A 17,283-nucleotide genomic window follows, 5' to 3' on the forward strand; every position below is an offset into this window, starting at 1 on the left:
GTACCGTAACGATTAATGAAGAAAAACGGTGGTCAAAAGGCCACATTAAGTTTATTTTCTGAGTTAGAAGGTCATATTGAGAGAAAAAAAAAATGATGACCATATTATTTAACGACGGAAAACGGTGGACAAAAGGCCACATTAGGTTTATTTTTCGGAAAGGGTTTTTGGACGGTTTTAGGTGTCTAGCTCTCTTAACGTAGAACAATGAATCCTCCTTCTCTTCCTTGGTGCTGGAGTCTATGAATCGACTCTCTTAATATTTTCTAATAAGATCTAAAATCATGATTGTTACGAATAAACATATATGATATATGAATGTAACCGTAGGACTTGTATTCTCCCTCCAGAATATAACTGATCTAAATCCTCTACAAGTATAACAAGAATCAAAGTTGTCAAACCAAGCATTTAGTTGTTTAAAGGAATGAACATGTCAGCAGTGAAGAGTGGTCAAAATTGTATTCAGTGAAGTTTGTATTATATAAATCATATAGTTTAAAGAAGAAAACAAATTATTTCTCATCTTGGGTAAGTTCCTTATTGTATTACGAAATAACTGTTCCGCTTCAACTATGTACCGGGGAAGGCTGTCTCAGAATAACCAGTTGGGAAATTGGAACAAGAAAGAGGTCCAACTTTATTAACAACCACTATGAACAAAGAGCTTGGCCTTTAGGCCTGCTACTTAAAATTACGAGCATCATCAACAATCTTAACCACCCAAATTTGAAATAAGATCGTCGGGATCTTCATATTTGATTTCATCTACGGTTTCTTGATAGCGTGAGGATTCAGGGTTTTCAAACTCTAATGAATCCCTCCACTTGAAACGAAATGCCACCAAACCATAGAAAACAAGGTTCACTGAAACTAGAACAGCTAATGTCATGTAATAACGGTCCAAACGACTCCGGTTTAGGGTGTCTTGGAACCAACTCGGTTTCCCATCCGATTGGCTAATCTTTCCGACCACGAACACCGAGAGAACACTGCTGATTATCCCTACTCCACGGATGCCCTCGCTTAACCAAGCCATGTATGGAGTCATGGTGTCAGGGACCTGCTTTTTGAAGAAACTCGCAACGCTTTGTTCGAAAACTCCATCGAGGGCTCCGAGCAACATAAACTGAGGTATCAAATGAGTAATTGACAGAGGAATTTCAGCTTCAGGCTTGTCAAATAGACCATATCTCGCGACCACGTGTAATCTCTTAGTCTCCACTTTTGCAGCAACTATACAACAAATTATGGCCAAAATCATGGAAATACCGATGCCGATCGGGGGATGATACTTGCTTGACGATTTAATGCTAAAGAACAAATTTCTGTAGTCTGATTTCGAGACGTCACAAAAGTAGGGAAGGAGTAGAAGAGGGAACTTCTTGCGCTTCAAGTGGTTTGCTTGAGAGATGAAATAAGTGTGGCCAATGGCGGATACGAGCCCGCAGATAATGAAGAATGAACATATGCCAATTGAACGAATGACAAGCTTTGTTTCTTCAACTTCTGTTACTCTACAAAGCCTCCACCTGTTTCTTTTTTGTTTCTCCGGGTGTTGGTTTGGCACAAATGTGGCAGCTTTGTCCAGAAAACTGCATCAAACACTATCCATTTACAACAAAAAAATTACTATGAATGAATTGATTATGTTAAGAGATAGAGAGATAGCTAAACCGTAGATCGTTGGTGTGTGCCAGAAAAAGAGTAGGATCATCATCAGAACGTTTCACTCTCTCATATAGCCGACCGGTGCCGATGAACATTTTGGAAGTAGCAGCACAAATGACCCTGAATACTGTAGTAAACGGGCTTCCTTTTGGAGGTTCTCGGCTATAATGACATGAACCACTTACATAGACCAAGGTAGCTGCTGTTGTGAATATTGCCGGAATCCCAAACTTAATAGACCATGGTTTTATATAGCTCATTGAGATAAGAGCTCCCACAGGCACTATGATCATGGTAGGGAGCATGAAACACAGTCCTAGACATTGTCCGCAACTGATTTTTTCTTCTTCTTCTTCCTCCTCTTTCTTTTGATCTTTCAAAAATGAGGATAGGGAGGGTCTTAGACCTGATATTCCGAAAGCTATTAAAAACAGTGATGCAAAGAAGAGGATTCTCTTTTCGCCGCTGATACAGTCCGGCTCGTATGCTGCACAACGGCCTATTTCCTTTGTAAAAACCGGTGGTGTTGACATTGCCAATAGTCCGAACCCCTGGACGGGACAACCTTTTTCATTTCTATCTATATACGATATGTTACTATTAATTAACATGTATTTGAAGAGAAATGAAAAATCTTACTGTACTACAGGCTAAACCAGACAGCAAGATCATCCAAAACTTGCCCGTCACGGTATCAGCAATATATAACATGCAAATCGGCAGCATCGACATCAGACCCCGCCAAACGTTGACGATTGCAGCGGCATCATTAAAATTAAGCTTCCACACATCAGTGAGGTATGGCATCATCAGCCATACGACAAAGGAGTTAAATGGACCGGAAAAGGTAAGACCTGTTAAATGTTGAAAGATAAAAAAGATATATAAAGTTGGGACATGCAATGCAAATTATGCAAGACATCAAGCACAAGATGGTAGAAAGAATGAAAGACTAGTTATTACCAAGTATTGCCCAGACAGAGAATGCCATTTCTATTGCAGATACATCAGCTCCACTGAAGTGCTTTTTATATAGAGTTTCAGCAGTAAGTTTCCTTGAAACCTCTCATATCCAAAGCTAAACAAAACGATAAAGAAAGGTAGAGTTGGAGAAAGCGAAAACCGTGTTTAGTGGTCTTTATCTTGAGAGTTTCAGAAAGCGAAATCGCGTTGAGTCGCCATCAGATCATTCTTAGAAGCACCTGATAGGGAGAGATATTGATTAATAAACATGTCCAAAGTCGATATACAGGGCGTGATACTAGAATACTATATATAGCATGTCTTTTAGCCAGGAGATTGTTTTGAGAATCAGATATACAGGCGGCCATGAACATTGCTTGTACCAGTTGGAATATCCCCTTAATTATAAATCTCGTACCCATGTTTGTATTTTTTTCTCTTTTTCTCGTGTTTTAGCATGCTACTTTTATTAATGTTGTCTCTAAGAACATAAATCAATAATAAGTAATAATAAACACTTTGATTCTTTCCAGCTATCCGTTTTCTTGGTAAAAAGCCGAAAGTTTGCAGATTATAAATCGGCAGAATCATTTGTTCTTCTGAATCCTAACAGAAAGGGACGATTCTGCATTGTAATTCTCCCCAACTTTGTGATATTCCAGCTGGTTCGTAGTCCACACTCCACACTACACACCGTATGCATGAAATATTTTAGTATATCAAGCATATCCTATACATGGACTTTCCAACATTTTTTTTTCTTTTTTTTATTATTTCCCTTGGATGGGAGTTTCAAGGAGAGTCTGGAACTCTATATAATAAACACTTAGGTACAACTGATCATGTTGCTGGAAGAGAAATGGGATTTTTTATCCTGGCAATACTTCGGTAATATCTACTCTATTTTCGTTTTCTCTGTTCTTCATTTCTTCAATATGAACCTTTTTTCAACGTCTAACATAGCATCGCTGTGGTCTCCGATATGCTTGTTGTTGGCCGTGTGGAGTAGTTTTGACTTTTGAGTTTGTTCTTGAAATTATCTTTCAGCCATGGAGCAGTCTCTCGAGCCTTCAGACTTCATTGGCGATCTCTAATATGCTTGTTGTTGGCCGTTGGTGTAGTTTTGAGTTTGTTCTTGAAATCATTCCTGCGATGAGTTGCTGCAGACTAAGTTACTTTATTTAACAGGCCGGAGGCGTAGAGATACCTCCACTCTTCTATAAATAATAATAAGGAAACTCCTATAAATACAGACCAATAAAGTTGACGATAGAAACTATTCCAATGTCGCATGACGGGGCGTAGAGATGCTTCCATCGAAAAACGTTAAGATATCTTCGGATAACCCATAATTTCATATCAGGGAGAGTTGTCTCACACTCTAGCTATCATAGCTTTACAGAACCTCCAAAAAATGTTAGGATGTCTATGCTCAGCAACAAGAATTCCCCCATTACTACTATGAGTGTAGAGATACATTTTCCCTAGCAAGGGGAACAGAGGTCTCCTTATTGCTTTTACTAAGATGAAGATGCCTCTTCCCTACTGAACTCTCATGAGGTTGTCGAGTGCCTCATCCACGGCTGAAGACGTAGAGATACCTCCAACGGTTAATTGTATTGATGCCTTCTCACCAGCCAAATAGAGTACAGACACATCCGCTAATGTCGAAAACATATATCCTTAACCTCTGTAGAACACATAAATAATTTCTGCTAAAGCATCGAGAATCCACCACAAGGACACATGGACCAGAGATAACCTCAATAGCTCTGACAAAACTAATATCCTTAAAAAAGCGTCAAATGTCCTCTGTGAGAAATACAAGCGAGTATGGAGATGACTGTTGAATTAATTAAAAAATCCCAACAAAGAGTGAAAAATCCCCTACAGAATATATGTGGATGTTGAGATAAACTACACCTGATTTAATCAAAATATCCCAGAAGCATTAAGGATCCTCTATAGAGGAATGTGTATAGGGCTGGAAACATCTCCACCCAATTCAATTAAAAAATCATATTGAAGTGTTGAGAATCCTCTGCAAGATGTATATAGGTGTTGAGATAATTTCATCTAAGTAAAAAAATTATTCAGTAAAAATGAGACAGAATGATGAAAATATTTTATTTCTAGAGTTAGATCATATGGCCAAGTGTGTTCCTATCTTTACAAATATGTTAAGTATGAACTTGACCGCTGAATTTGTACGTGGAAGAGAAATTGATTCCTCCTAAGCTTGAGGAAAGTATAGCGATGGATTTGAAGGATGACAAACCAAAAAGCCTAAGAGGCAGTAGTATCCACAACTTTATTGATTATGGTTCTAATATCCTCTAAGCAGAAGACCAGCATTTATACGATGTACCCGAGGACTTAAATTACAGTTGCGGTTGTGTTACATTTATCTGATTGCAGATATAATGTATGTTATTGTAGTAATTATAGGTATCACGGTCATGCAATAACGGTTTCAATCGGATGATACCACTATCGCTATATAATGAGTGCTATTGCAATAGCATACCGCTATCTAAATTTCCAACCGTCACAAACAACAATGGTGTAGCACACGTATATAAACCTAAACAGAGAATGAATCTAGAAGGAGTCATCGAGCACAAAATACTTAAAAATACAAACATGACATATTCTATACAAGCACACTTATTTTCCTCTTTAGTTTCTCGATCATAGTTCTACGGGGAAAGGACCTCCGAATATTTAGGCTCACGCTGCTAATTCTCTGAAACAGCTCACCTGGCTGCTTCCGAGCTCCTAGATGAACGAAACAGAAGCTCTATTCGTTGTTAGTTGGAAGGCGGAACAACTAAAGCTAGCTGAGAAAAATACAAGAAAAAAGAGAGCACACAGACATGGGATCGATCAGTTAAAAAAATTAAAGGCGATAAGGGGATATGGACTGTAAAGAGGTACTACCTTGTTCTGATTCTTAAGAGAAAGGGACGATTCTGCTGTGTAATCCACTCCTCCAACTTTGTGATGTTCCAGCCAGTTCATAGTCGACACTCCATCACTCCCTATGCATGTCCCGCTGGCTGCAAAAGTCTCCTTGCCAAAAGACATGCACCATATGTAATATTTTAGTAACATGCATATCCTATACAGAAACTTTCCATTATCTTTAATGTCATAGGGTCATTAATCTATGTTTAGGCATCTAAGAATGACTGCCGGTGGCGACTAAAAGAAGTTTAATAATTTCACCAACTCTTCATTTGTTTATTGTTTCCCTTGGATGTGGAGTTTGAAGTAGAGTCTGCAACTCTATATAATACACTTCTGTACAGCTGATCATGTTGCAGGAATAGAAATGGGATTTTCTATCTTGGCAATACTTGGTAATATCTAGTCTGTTTCATCAGCTTATCTTTTATATCTCTTGTTTCAATTAGCATCTGATTGTTGTTGTCGTCGTCGTAGTTTTCTCATCTTGTTTGTTTCGATGCATGGTACTAGCTCTTACCTACTCCGATGTGTTCAACTCTTATGTCATATGGCTGATGATGCCATACCTCACTAATGTCTGGAAGCTTAATGATGCGCATGCTGCTGCAATCATCAATGTTTGGCGAGGTCTGATGTGGATGATGCCGATTTGCATGTTATATTCTGCCGATACCGTGATGGGCAAGTTTCCGATGATCGTGCTGTCCGGTGTAACCAGCAGTATTGTAAGATGTTTCTCAACTTAAATGTTATATCATATATACAGAAAAAAAATTGTGACATTATGTTATCCTGTCCAGGGGTTCGGGCTATTGTCAATGTCGACGCCCCGTGTTTTTACAAAGGAAATAGGCACTTGTTACTCGTACGAGCCGAAGTGCATCAGCGGCGAAAAGATAAGTTTCTTCTTCGCTGCATTGCTTTTAACAGCTCTTGGGATATCAGGTCTAAGATCCTCCCTACCCCCGCTCTTGGAGAAAAATCTTGAAGATACCAAGAAAGAAGAAGAAATCAGTGAGGGAAAAGCTATGAGACTGCGTTTGGAATCTGGGGTGTGTACATAATTGCTCTTGTTGCAGTTTCATCATTGAGCTATATAAACCCATGGTCCATCAAGTTCGGGGTTCCGGCAATATGCACGGCGGCAGCAACTGTGGTTTTTATAAGTGGTTCGTGTTATTATAGCCGTGAACCCCCTGCAGGAAGCCCATTCACTACAGTGTTCAGGGTCATTTGTGCAGCTACTTCCAAAATGTTCAATAGGACAGCAATGGATGTTGGTCAGCTTTATGAGAAAGATGCCGACGATCATATCCTTTTCTGAACCACACCGATGATCTCCGGTTAAGCTTTCTCGTTCTCTGTTAAGACTTTCAGTTTAGCAATGAATCTATTTGTTGAATCTTATAATATTTGATGCAGTTTTCTGGATAAAGCTGCAACTTTTTTGCCGAACCAATCTCAAGAGCAACAAAAACGAAACCGGTGGAGACTTTGTAGAGTAACCGAGGTTGAAGAAACGAAGCTGGTCGTCCGGTTGTTTCATCGTTGTCCGTTCTTCATCATCTGCGGCCTTGTATCCGCCGCCGGTCACAGGTTCTTCATGTCTCAAGCAAACCACTTGAAGCGCAACAATTACCCTCTTCTAATTCTTCCTTTCTTTTTCGACATATCCAAAAACTACAGTCATTTAATCTCATGTGGAGTCCTAAGCAAGTATCAACCCCGAATCGGCATCGGTATATCCATGATTTTAGACGCCATCTGTTGCATGACCGCTGCAACAGTCGAGGCTTGGAGATTAAACGTGGTCAAGAGCCATGGTTTACTTTACAAGCCCGATGACGAAATCCCCATGTTTTTCTCCGTACTGGTGCCTCAGTTCGTGTTGCTTGGTGTCAACGATGGGATCTTCGAACAATGCGTTTCGGGTTTCTTCAAAAACCAGGTTCCTCCCACCATGAGACCGTACCTGAAATGGTTGAGCGAGGGGATTCGAGGAGTGGGGATAATCGGCGGTGGTGGTTGGAAAGATTAGCCAGATGGGTGGGAAGACTAGTTGGTTTCAAGATACCCTAAACAGGAGTCGGTTGGACAAGTATTACCGGACATTAGCGGCTATGGTTTTTGCCAACTTTGTTTTGTATATTGTGGTGGCATTTCGTTTCGATTACAGGGATTCATCAGAGTTTGAAAATAGTCATGAATTCACAGACTTTAGTGAAACCTTACAAGAAATGGTCTGTGAAGATCAAGATGCAGGAAACTAGTATGGCATGAATCAAAGACAATCGTTAATGATTCAGATTAATGTAAATATTTATTTAAATAACACAAAATCCTTGGAATATATTATTATTTAGTCAATAAGATTATAGTTGAGCATACATTTAATAAAAAAATTGAAGTTGATGTTAGTTATGAGATAATATCATGTTATTATTAAAAAATATTAAAAATAAATTTCACCTTAATAGTTTTATTATTTTTTAAAAGTAAGTGATCAAAATAAAACCAAATCGTAACATTAAATATGATTTAAAAAATAATTAAGTGATCAAATAAAACAAAAATGATAGTTGAGTTCTAAAAGTATAATTTATCCAAAAATAAAATGCTCTTACTACAATAATTCACTAATCATTTTGTTCAAGTAATGATAGTATCATAAACAATATCACACAATTCATGAAACATGTTTTATTAATTCATTAGTAATGTAATTGTTTATAGTGTAAAGTACACAAATGGTCCCTCAACTAAGCTGTTACTTTATTAAATCTATCGACTATTAAAAGTTACAAAAATGATCATCAGATTATAGGTCAATGTTTTGTTGGGTCCCCAACTATTAAAAGTTAAAAAATGATCACTCGATTATTCATATATTTCAAATTCATCTTTTTTTGTTAAAAAATTGACGACCCTCTGTGTTGGACGTTAACACGCTAATTGAGATAATATAAAATCTGATCTCAGAATCTCAAACGACTATACAACTCAAACATATTTGAAATTATATTTGATCATATATCGATCAGCAGGTTAATGTTCACCTCAGACGACCGTCATTTTTTAATAGAAAATAATGAATTTGGAATATATGAATAGTTGAGTGATTATTTCGTAACTTTTAATAATTGAGAGACTGAATAAAACATTGACTTATAGTCGGGAGACTATTTTGTAACTTATAATAATCACGGAACTCAACAAAGCAGTGACTTATAGGCGGAACTATTTGTATACTTTACTCTTATTTATATAGTAAAATGACTAATTTGAGCAAGTCCCTATATTAGAGGGATCTTCTAGATACTTTGACCATAAAGATTCGGTGGTATTTTGGTTTCCTGGGCAGCAAGAAATACTGAGGAGAACTAGCGAGGCAAGGAAGCCAAAGGCAAAGCAAGCAGAAAAGGCCTACACTTTTACACAGATAATTCAAAGAGGAAAATCAAAGTGGGTAAATAGAAATGGATGTGACCAAAACCCAGCAAATATCATCTCGTCCGATCGAGAAGGTGATAGTCCATCCTTTAGTTCTTCTTAGCATCGTCGACAACTACAACCGCGTCGCTAAAGACTCCCGCAAGCGCGTCGTTGGGGTCCTTCTTGGCACCTCCTTCAAAGGCACCGTTGATGTCACCAACAGCTACGCAGGTTCCCCCTGTTCTTTTCTTCATGTTTGTTTCAAGGAATTTTGTTCTAGATCTAATTCGGTAATTCTGTTTTTTGAAATCCTATTAGGATGACAAACGGTATAATTTCGTGGATTTCACACTGTAACTGCTCTAATTGGGTGAGAATGAATATAAATTTAATTAGTAGTAGGCGGGTTTTAATTTAAAAAAGTGGTACCAATCGTAGATAATGGGCGGGTGATGGGTTTAATATCTTACCCGCCTCGCATCTACCCGCTCTGTATTCAACATCCCACTAAATACGCATCAAATTTTGGATCATTATAAATTTAGCTATAATTTTAGAGACTATTTATAAATCTTAATATTATATAAGATATATGTTGTCAGTAGGATTTAGTCGGGTAGTCTTCAGTTGGATAGTAGATGTGGAGATAGATTTAAAAATGTACTCGCGTGGGCGGGTATGAATTTAAAAAATTTTATTCATCACAGGTGTTAGACGGGTGGTAGATTTAAAAATATTAGGTGGAAATGGGAATGACGATGAGAGGGGTCCGTCTTCCATCCCTAAATCCTATATTCTTAAGTTTGCCTGATCGCTGGTTAGCGAGAGTAAGTTTCGGGTTTTAAGTTTTTTACGTTTAAAATGTTTAGTTTGAATTGAAAGCGATTTGTTAGGTTTCTTCTACTAAATTTCCGGTTATAGCTTCAATTTCTTCTTTCGGATACGGAAATGTATGTAATTGAAGATGCTGCAATTAGGGAAGCATTTGATTAAGTTCTCTGGCCGACCTCATGTTTTGATACTTTAGCTTCTTAATATGAGCTTGTATTAGGGCGAGTATATACAAGCTCATATTGGTCGACTATTAGTACACTTGCAAATGAGGTTTCTTTCTTTCTTCTTAGTTCTGTTTTATTGTCAAATCTAATTATATTCGTAATTAAAACTTTTAGTGTTCAAGCTTTTATTTGAACTATGACTATGAGAAAGAGTGTACATAAACATCGTTCTTTTCTACAGGTCACCGGGAAACTCACAGCTTTGAAGGGTTTGGATGCTAGGTTACAAGAGATACGCGCTTACCTTGATCTTGTTATTGATGAGAAGATTCCTTTGAATCACGAGATACTTTACCATTTACAGGTAAACTAAGTTGAGAAAACAACGAAGCTAAAGCCATTTTGAAAAGTTGAACTTTTTAAGTTCTAATATCCTGAATAAGCTAAATGTCCCTTTGTCGTTACTTACCTGATTATAACTTATCCAGAATATGTGGTGGAGTATTTATTGTGAATGTATTCTGGTTAATGTTGGTCTTACGTGTGGCCTACCGTGTTAAACCTGCAGGATGTGTTCAACTTGCTGCCAAACCTAAATGAATTAATCAAGGATTTTGCAGCTAATGCAAAATTAGCGTCCCGTTTCAAAAAAAAATTGTTAGGATTTATGAAACTCAAATTGACCAACCCAAAATTTTTGCCAAAGGGATGAATTGTCTTTTTGATAATTTTAGGGAGTAAGGAGATTTAAAGGGATAAAGAAAATTGTTGCACAATGATTTATAGTAGTTCGACTTTCTCAACTAAAGCCTATATCCACCACCTAAGCTCCTCGCTTAGGATTTTCTAACAAATCACTAATTTTTTTTCTTTTTCAAGGACAAAGAAATAACATTTACAACTCCCTAACTTTTCAAAGTCTTAACTAGAACTAAAACCAAAACCTCTCTACTCAAAGTCTTAGCTAGAACCAAAACCCTTCTACACAAGGAAAAATATGTAAACAAAGAAACCTTTAAAAAGGAAGGGGTTTACAAATTAAAGCTCACAAAAAATACAAATATTTGCAAGAGAATAGAAATAAAGAGTGAAAAGTTTTTCTCTTGTGTTTGATTGCTTGGATAGGTGTTCTAACCCTTCTTCAAGAGTCTTGAACTTGTATTAATATGTTGGAATAAGTTTGTGGTCGTTTCTAACTGTTAGAAGTGATTTGGAGCCGTTGAGGATGTTTTTTCTGCAAAATAAAACTGCTTAGTACAGAGGGTATCGGTATTCCTATAAAGGGTATCGGTACTCGTATAAGGAGTATCAGTACTACCTTTGTAATATTTAAATAAAACTAGTCGTTACTAGCCGTTGGGTTTAACGGTATCGATATTATCCTTCATGGTATCGATACTACTATGTAAAGTAGTATCGGTATCTATTTTGCATTTTGGAATTTAAGCAAGTTGGTAGTATCGGTACTACTTTGAGAGTATCGATATTTCTCTTATCTAGGATATCGGTACCATATGAACAGTATCAGTATTGTTCATATAGTATCAATACTGTAAGAACAGTATCGATACTTTGTACGTGAAAATCAATTTTGTGCTCAAATTCACTTTCAATAGACTTTGAAATATTTTTAAAAACTTTTGAAAAACTTTGAATTCAATTAAGTCTAAAAACATTTTGTCTTAATTTGTTATATCAAAATATTATAAAACATGGTTCAACAAAAATGTTGAAAATGCTCACTTTTTTCATATTAGATGGGGGATTTTATTAAAGTTTGAAGTTATTGACCCATATTCTCCGTTATAATGCAGTAAAAAGAAATGATATGATGTTGGTTATATATCTGTCGTCTCTCATTCGAAGTGTAATTGTACTCCATAACTTGATCAATAAAAAGTTGAGAACCCAACTCATTCCCCCTCTATTCCACGGTTGAGCATGTGGATGGTGTTTTTGACCGGTAACTTTTGGCTTTCAGATGCTAAACAAAGAACACGAGAAAGCCCAGCGACTGTCCAAGCTGCCAGTTGAAGCCGAATATCATCTTGGGTTCCAGCCAATGACAATAGCTCGAGCATGTGGTGCTACTGAATTTCATAGATCCCACATTCCTGTGATTTTTGTATCCTTCATAAAACACCAGGCTCCGGGCATGATTTTAAATCTCTGTTTTTCATACAGCTACAAACAGTGGTAATGAAATGCATCTCCATTAGCATGATACATTGTGAAATTAATCATTTGAGTTTTTAGATACTATGTGGTCCCCCTGATTTAAAACCGCCATTTTTTTGCATTATCTTTGTTATATTGAATACCTATACTATTTGGTTTGTCATATTGAATACCTCACCTTCCTTTGGAGTAGTTGTAATAGGCGTAATATATGGGTGCACGATAAGGAGCTCCAAAAGGCCAGATGTGTTATAAATTCAGCTTGGACAGTCGCAGCCGAGTTCAAATAGGTCCATGACAAAGCTTCCAATCTCAGCAGGGCTCAAACAGGAGCTAACGAACTGTTGACCAAACCCATGCTAGGAACTGTCAAGATTAATATCGATGGGTTCTTTATTTCTGCAACTGGCGAAGCAGCTATAGGAGTGGTAGCGATAAACTATCATGGAATGATTAATTGTGGGGTAGCGAAGAAGTTGGATGGTACGCATACGGATGAATCGGTGGAGGTGGTCGGTTCCACGGAGGATATTCGTCTTGCAATCGAGAATGGGTGAGACTCGGTGATAATTGAAGGGGATGTTGTCTTTATAGTAAACCGCTTGGTTAAATCCGAATAGGGACATTTCGGTTGTCAGGGTGATGCTTAACGAGGCACGTACTATCCTCGCTTGTTCCCCGAATCTAAAAATTCAATGAGTAACGGACGGAAAGTTAATCGGATTGCTCGTAAATTCATCCATTGGGATCTTTCGAGGAATACTTCGGTATAATTTTATTATACCAAATTCGGTTGTATTAAACACTATGTAATTCTAGATACTATTGGTATTTAAATATATTTTTCTATTTTTTAAAAAAATATTAAATACTTTAAACGTTATAAATTATATTTAAAAAAACATTCAACTTCGATTCTAAATAATTATTCTATAACTTGACTCTATATCTAATAAAATATAGTTTAGTTAATAGTAATTTCATTACATCTTCAAAATAATAAAATATTTCAAATTGGAGACTCTTATTCATTCGAGTGTAATTAAAAGTGAAATGATTATGATTTATATTTATAATTTATAAATTATATTGGGCAAATATCTCAAACCGACCTTAGCTCAGTTGGTAGAGCGGAGGACTGTAGTTGGTTAGTGCCTTCAGCTAATCCTTAGGTCGCTGGTTCGAATCCGGCAGGTCGGAATTTTTTTCACTTATTCAACATTTTTTGCATTTTCAGTTTCCCTTTTGATATATTTGTTCTCTCAAATCGAAAGAGGAATATTTCATTAGGAAAAGAATTTATCACTCAGTTGTTAAAATCCACGAATAATCAAAAGAAGTAAAATAGGTAACAAGTCTGTGTCCTTTTACAGGATGAATCTGTCTCGATAATCACAATTGAATACCACTAATGATAAATATCATTAATTTTATTTATAAAATTTTAAAATTTTAAAGTACTAATGTATTAGTTAAAAATTTCAAGATAAATTATTTAAAATAATAAATTATGTATTTAATATTTAAATTATCATTTTAGTATCTAAATTTTAAAAAAATTTAAAGTCACACTTAACGTTTAATTTTTGTTTCATTTTAGTACATTAACTTTATCAACTTAACAAAGGATAACGTGGAATTTTTTTTATATTCCACTTGTGTTTTAACGATGTTTCTTCATCATCTTCCTCTTTTACATTATATATATGTTTTCTCTCTCTACAGAAGCAAAACTCATATTTCAGAATCAGATCACGTCAAATTCAACCATATTTGCTATAAATTTTAAAACTTTGAATAAGTTTATTTTTCATTGATGGCAACACATAGAGCCATTATTGCCTAGCTAACTCTTCATTTTTTTTCTTAAAATAGATGAAAAATAAATGAACACATGTGAATCTACAAAGTTAAGACTTTTACATTCTTTTTAGCAGTAAAAGCAACAAAAGGAAAACATAATCTCAGACATTAAAGAAACTTTGATTCATTCTCAAAAACCCTGATATGGAAAAACAAAAATGCCATGTAAAACCCAGTTATTGATCTAATTTGAAATAAACTAAAAACCCAGAAAATATGAAAAGATGGTGAGATAAAGCTAAGCAAAAATTATTTGAAATTGAAACTTGAAAAAGGGGGGGAAATAACTTTGATAGAAACAGAAGAATAAGAGTTGGATCTAAGAAGGAAGGAATAAATCAAAATAAAATGAGTGTGTTAAAAAAGGAGAGAAAAATCCATTTGATAGAAACAATCATTATTTCTGTATAGAGAAAATAAACACAAAAGTGAAAGCATATGTGGTGTAAGAGAGGAAGGTGACAAAGGAGCATCGTTAAATTTTAACAGTGGTGTACTAAATATAATTCCACATCACTCTTACCATTAGATTTTAGCAGTGATGTGTTAAAATGAAACGAAAGGTAAACGTTATGTATGATTTTAAAAAAATTAAAAAATTAAGTAATAAAATAAAATAAAAATAATAGTTTAAGTATTAAATGTGTATTTTACCCATTAAAAAAACCTAAATATTTTTTCATTGTTTAAATGATTTACCTTTAAATGTTTAATTAATATATAATTATAAATTGAATCCTTTAGAATTTTAAATTTTTATAAATTAAATTAATAGTGGTTATCGTTGATGGTACTCATCAAGTGTTGTAGAATTTTCTCTTTTTATAATAGTCTATGGTAATTATAAAATAGTACATGTTTAAATTTTTTTAATTATACATATATATCATTAAAGACATAATTATTCGAATTTAATAAAAAAATAACACCTTATTTACCATTGCTATCCGACAACACAATCAAATCAAAGTACTGTCTTCGTACAAAAGATAAAAAGTAGCAGATCCTATTCTGTTAGTAACAAAGGTCTGCCAACAAGTTACAAAAAAAACAAGCAAAGGAAAGTATATTCATGGAATATGTCAATATTTATATGAATTCAAAACATCATATTTATATTTTGAATAAGACACTTGCATACCATTCTAACAACAAGCATATGCTCAATGAACTTCCCTTTGATATTCCTTTCGGTCTCAGCTTTGAGAGAATATCCACTCTCTGCGTATTCCATAGGCCCTTAAGATTCCTTTACCAAATCTTCTATACCCTCACAGTTCTGTCAAAGTTCTGCATTTTCTTCTTTCTCGACTACCCCATTTGCCTGATTTGTAAAACAAGTCAGTTTAGTTGTTGTTGTTAGAGATTGAGAATATGACTGTTACAGAGGTTAGAGAAGACGACATGGAGGCTCCTTTGATCGATCCTGAGAATGATTCCGGGCCTCGTCGTGTTGCTCTTTTTGTTGAGCCTTCTCCTTTCTCGTCAGTTCTCTTTCTGCATTTGATTTCTCGTTGTCGTTTCTGTAAATTTGAAGTCTTTTTTATATATATTTCAATGGCAGCTCACTGAGTTCATTTTCTTTTTCCATGTTGCAGATATGTATCAGGGTAAAAACAGGTTCCAGAATTTATAAGATACTTGAGGGAAATGGGAGATGAGGTAATCCCATTATATCTCTGCTCTCATTATGCTTACTAATTGATGAGCTAAATTAGTACCTTATGATACAATTACTGAGAGTTCATTTCATTACCTTATGATTCGATTCGAGTAATTCAAACCGCACTAGTAATGTCGTAGGAGTAATGGTATTGGTTGTAACAACACATGAAGGAGTCCCACAGGAGTTCTATGGGGCGCAGTTGATTGGATCAAGAAGGTTAGTGTGTAATCAATTAAATTCAACCTGTAGTTTATACTTGGCTATGTGCTTTCTCTTTATAATTCTTCTTCTTCTTCTTACTCCCTATTGCAGCTTCCCTTGCCCTTGGTATCAGAATGTGCCCCTTTCCTTGGCTCTCAGTCCGAGAATAATTTCGGCGATTACGCAGTTCAAGCCTGATATAATCCATGCCTCTTCACCTGGTATCATGGTACGTTTCTAATTGTTGCCATGTGAGTTATGATGGATTATCATGATTCCTTTTAGACCAAAACGTTGTCAAGACGCCTTCCTGATTCATACTAACTGCATTCCAGGTTTTCGGTGCTCTTGCAACCGCGAAACTACTATCTGTGCCCACAGTCATGTCTTACCACACCCATGTTCCAGTGTGAGTCTGATTCTTCTTTGATTCTCATGTTGTATCCTTCATGTCACTCCAACAATGGAACCATGAAACCATTTGGTGCTTTCCAAAGGTTTCCATTGCAGGTTTAAATCGACTCGAACTGTTCTATGTACTCGGTCCCGGAATCTAACTTTTATTTCATTCTACAGGTATATTCCAAGATACACATTTAGTTGGTTGGTGAAACCTATGTGGTGGTGGGTACTAAGTAAGTAAGATGTTTTCTTTTTCCCTTCTTTTTGACTCAATTTTCATGCCAAAGTTTGAGCCATTGACTGATTTTTTTGCACTTTCCTGTTAGAATTTCTTCATAGAGCAGCTGATCTGACACTGGTTCCGTCCGCTGCAATCGCGAGACATCTCCAAGCAGAAAAGGTAACTGCAGTTAAATGTAGTGGCTTAGTACAAAGCTAAGCCATGTGTTCTCTCAGTGTGATAAATCATCTTGTGCCTGCTTCTTATTAGTCAATACTTTCAGTTAATAGGATCCGCCTTTGGAACAAGGGTGTCGATTCCGAAAGCTTCCACCCTCGGTATCACTCTCTCGAAATGCGATTAAGATTGAGGTGCTCTGCTTAATTTTCTTCTCAGTTGCAGTTTAGTAATGTTTCTCATAATGCTTTACATTTTTTGCTTCGTACAGCAACGGTGAACCGGAGAAACCGTTGATAATTCATGTCGGACGAATCGGAGTCGAGAAGAGCTTAGATTTCCTTAAAAGGTGCCATTTTTCAATTGCATGAAACATTGTTGCTAATATCTTCCTATAGAATCATTCATGAAACACTGCAAATCTATGATTGTACAGTGTTATGGACATGCTTCCAGAAGCAAGAATTGCTTTTATTGGGGATGGACCATACAGGTAAATCTCAAATAATATTGGTTCAGTGTTAGACACTTTAAATAAATGA

The 17,283-nt window shown here is 36.0% G+C and overlaps 3 protein-coding genes, 1 non-coding gene and 1 pseudogene across 4 annotated transcripts; 4 read left to right on the top strand and 1 right to left on the bottom strand.

The window, feature by feature from the left end:
- Window positions 1-715: 715 nt before the first annotated feature.
- On the bottom strand, window positions 716-1,964 carry LOC120116046 (protein NRT1/ PTR FAMILY 5.5-like). Its single transcript, XM_039136619.1, has 2 exons — window positions 1,678-1,964; window positions 716-1,595 (listed from the first exon to the last, which is right to left on the bottom strand). Exons 1-2 carry the CDS (start codon window positions 1,962-1,964, stop codon window positions 716-718), a joined length of 1,167 nt encoding a protein of 388 aa, XP_038992550.1.
- Window positions 1,965-6,104: 4,140 nt separating this feature from the next.
- Window positions 6,105-7,642, top strand: LOC120116047 (protein NRT1/ PTR FAMILY 5.5-like). The gene is made up of 4 exons (XM_039136620.1): window positions 6,105-6,329; window positions 6,405-6,642; window positions 6,684-6,858; window positions 7,027-7,642. The coding sequence occupies exons 1-4, from the start codon at window positions 6,105-6,107 to the stop codon at window positions 7,640-7,642; spliced, it is 1,254 nt and encodes a 417-aa protein (XP_038992551.1).
- A 1,438-nt stretch (window positions 7,643-9,080) lies between these two features.
- On the top strand, window positions 9,081-12,769 carry LOC120116049 (26S proteasome non-ATPase regulatory subunit 7 homolog A-like). The gene is made up of 7 exons (XM_039136621.1): window positions 9,081-9,267; window positions 10,088-10,140; window positions 10,276-10,398; window positions 10,603-10,633; window positions 11,822-11,930; window positions 12,012-12,150; window positions 12,503-12,769. Exons 1-7 carry the CDS (start codon window positions 9,081-9,083, stop codon window positions 12,767-12,769), a joined length of 909 nt encoding a protein of 302 aa, XP_038992552.1.
- Window positions 12,770-13,319: 550 nt separating this feature from the next.
- On the top strand, window positions 13,320-13,412 carry TRNAY-GUA. The gene is made up of 2 exons: window positions 13,320-13,356; window positions 13,377-13,412. It is a non-coding gene; the product is annotated as a tRNA-Tyr (tRNA).
- Window positions 13,413-15,432: 2,020 nt separating this feature from the next.
- LOC120116050 lies at window positions 15,433-16,355 on the top strand (annotated as a pseudogene).
- Window positions 16,356-17,283: the final 928 nt, after the last annotated feature.

Source organism: Hibiscus syriacus, unplaced genomic scaffold, assembly GCF_006381635.1.
Source record: "Hibiscus syriacus cultivar Baekdansim isolate YM2019G1 unplaced genomic scaffold, ASM638163v2 tig00110280_pilon, whole genome shotgun sequence".
NCBI classification, from domain to species: Eukaryota; Viridiplantae; Streptophyta; class Magnoliopsida; order Malvales; family Malvaceae; genus Hibiscus; species Hibiscus syriacus.

Excerpts from the sequence above, each read along its gene's own strand:
- LOC120116046 (XM_039136619.1), bottom strand. The coding sequence starts at position 1,964 with ATGATCATAGTGCCTGTGGGAGCTCTTATCTCAATGAGCTATATAAAA. Across the intron at positions 1,596-1,677 it reads GCACACACCAACGATCTACG|TTTTCTGGACAAAGCTGCCA; the intron begins GTTTAGCTATCT and ends TGTTTGATGCAG.
- LOC120116047 (XM_039136620.1), top strand. The coding sequence starts at position 6,105 with ATGGTACTAGCTCTTACCTACTCCGATGTGTTCAACTCTTATGTCATA. Across the intron at positions 6,643-6,683 it reads GGGAAAAGCTATGAGACTGC|TTTCATCATTGAGCTATATA; the intron begins GTTTGGAATCTG and ends CTCTTGTTGCAG. Across the intron at positions 6,859-7,026 it reads TGTGCAGCTACTTCCAAAAT|TTTTCTGGATAAAGCTGCAA; the intron begins GTTCAATAGGAC and ends TATTTGATGCAG.
- LOC120116049 (XM_039136621.1), top strand. The coding sequence starts at position 9,081 with ATGGATGTGACCAAAACCCAGCAAATATCATCTCGTCCGATCGAGAAG. Across the intron at positions 9,268-10,087 it reads TGTCACCAACAGCTACGCAG|GGCGAGTATATACAAGCTCA; the intron begins GTTCCCCCTGTT and ends AGCTTGTATTAG. Across the intron at positions 12,151-12,502 it reads TTCATAGATCCCACATTCCT|GTCCATGACAAAGCTTCCAA; the intron begins GTGATTTTTGTA and ends GAGTTCAAATAG.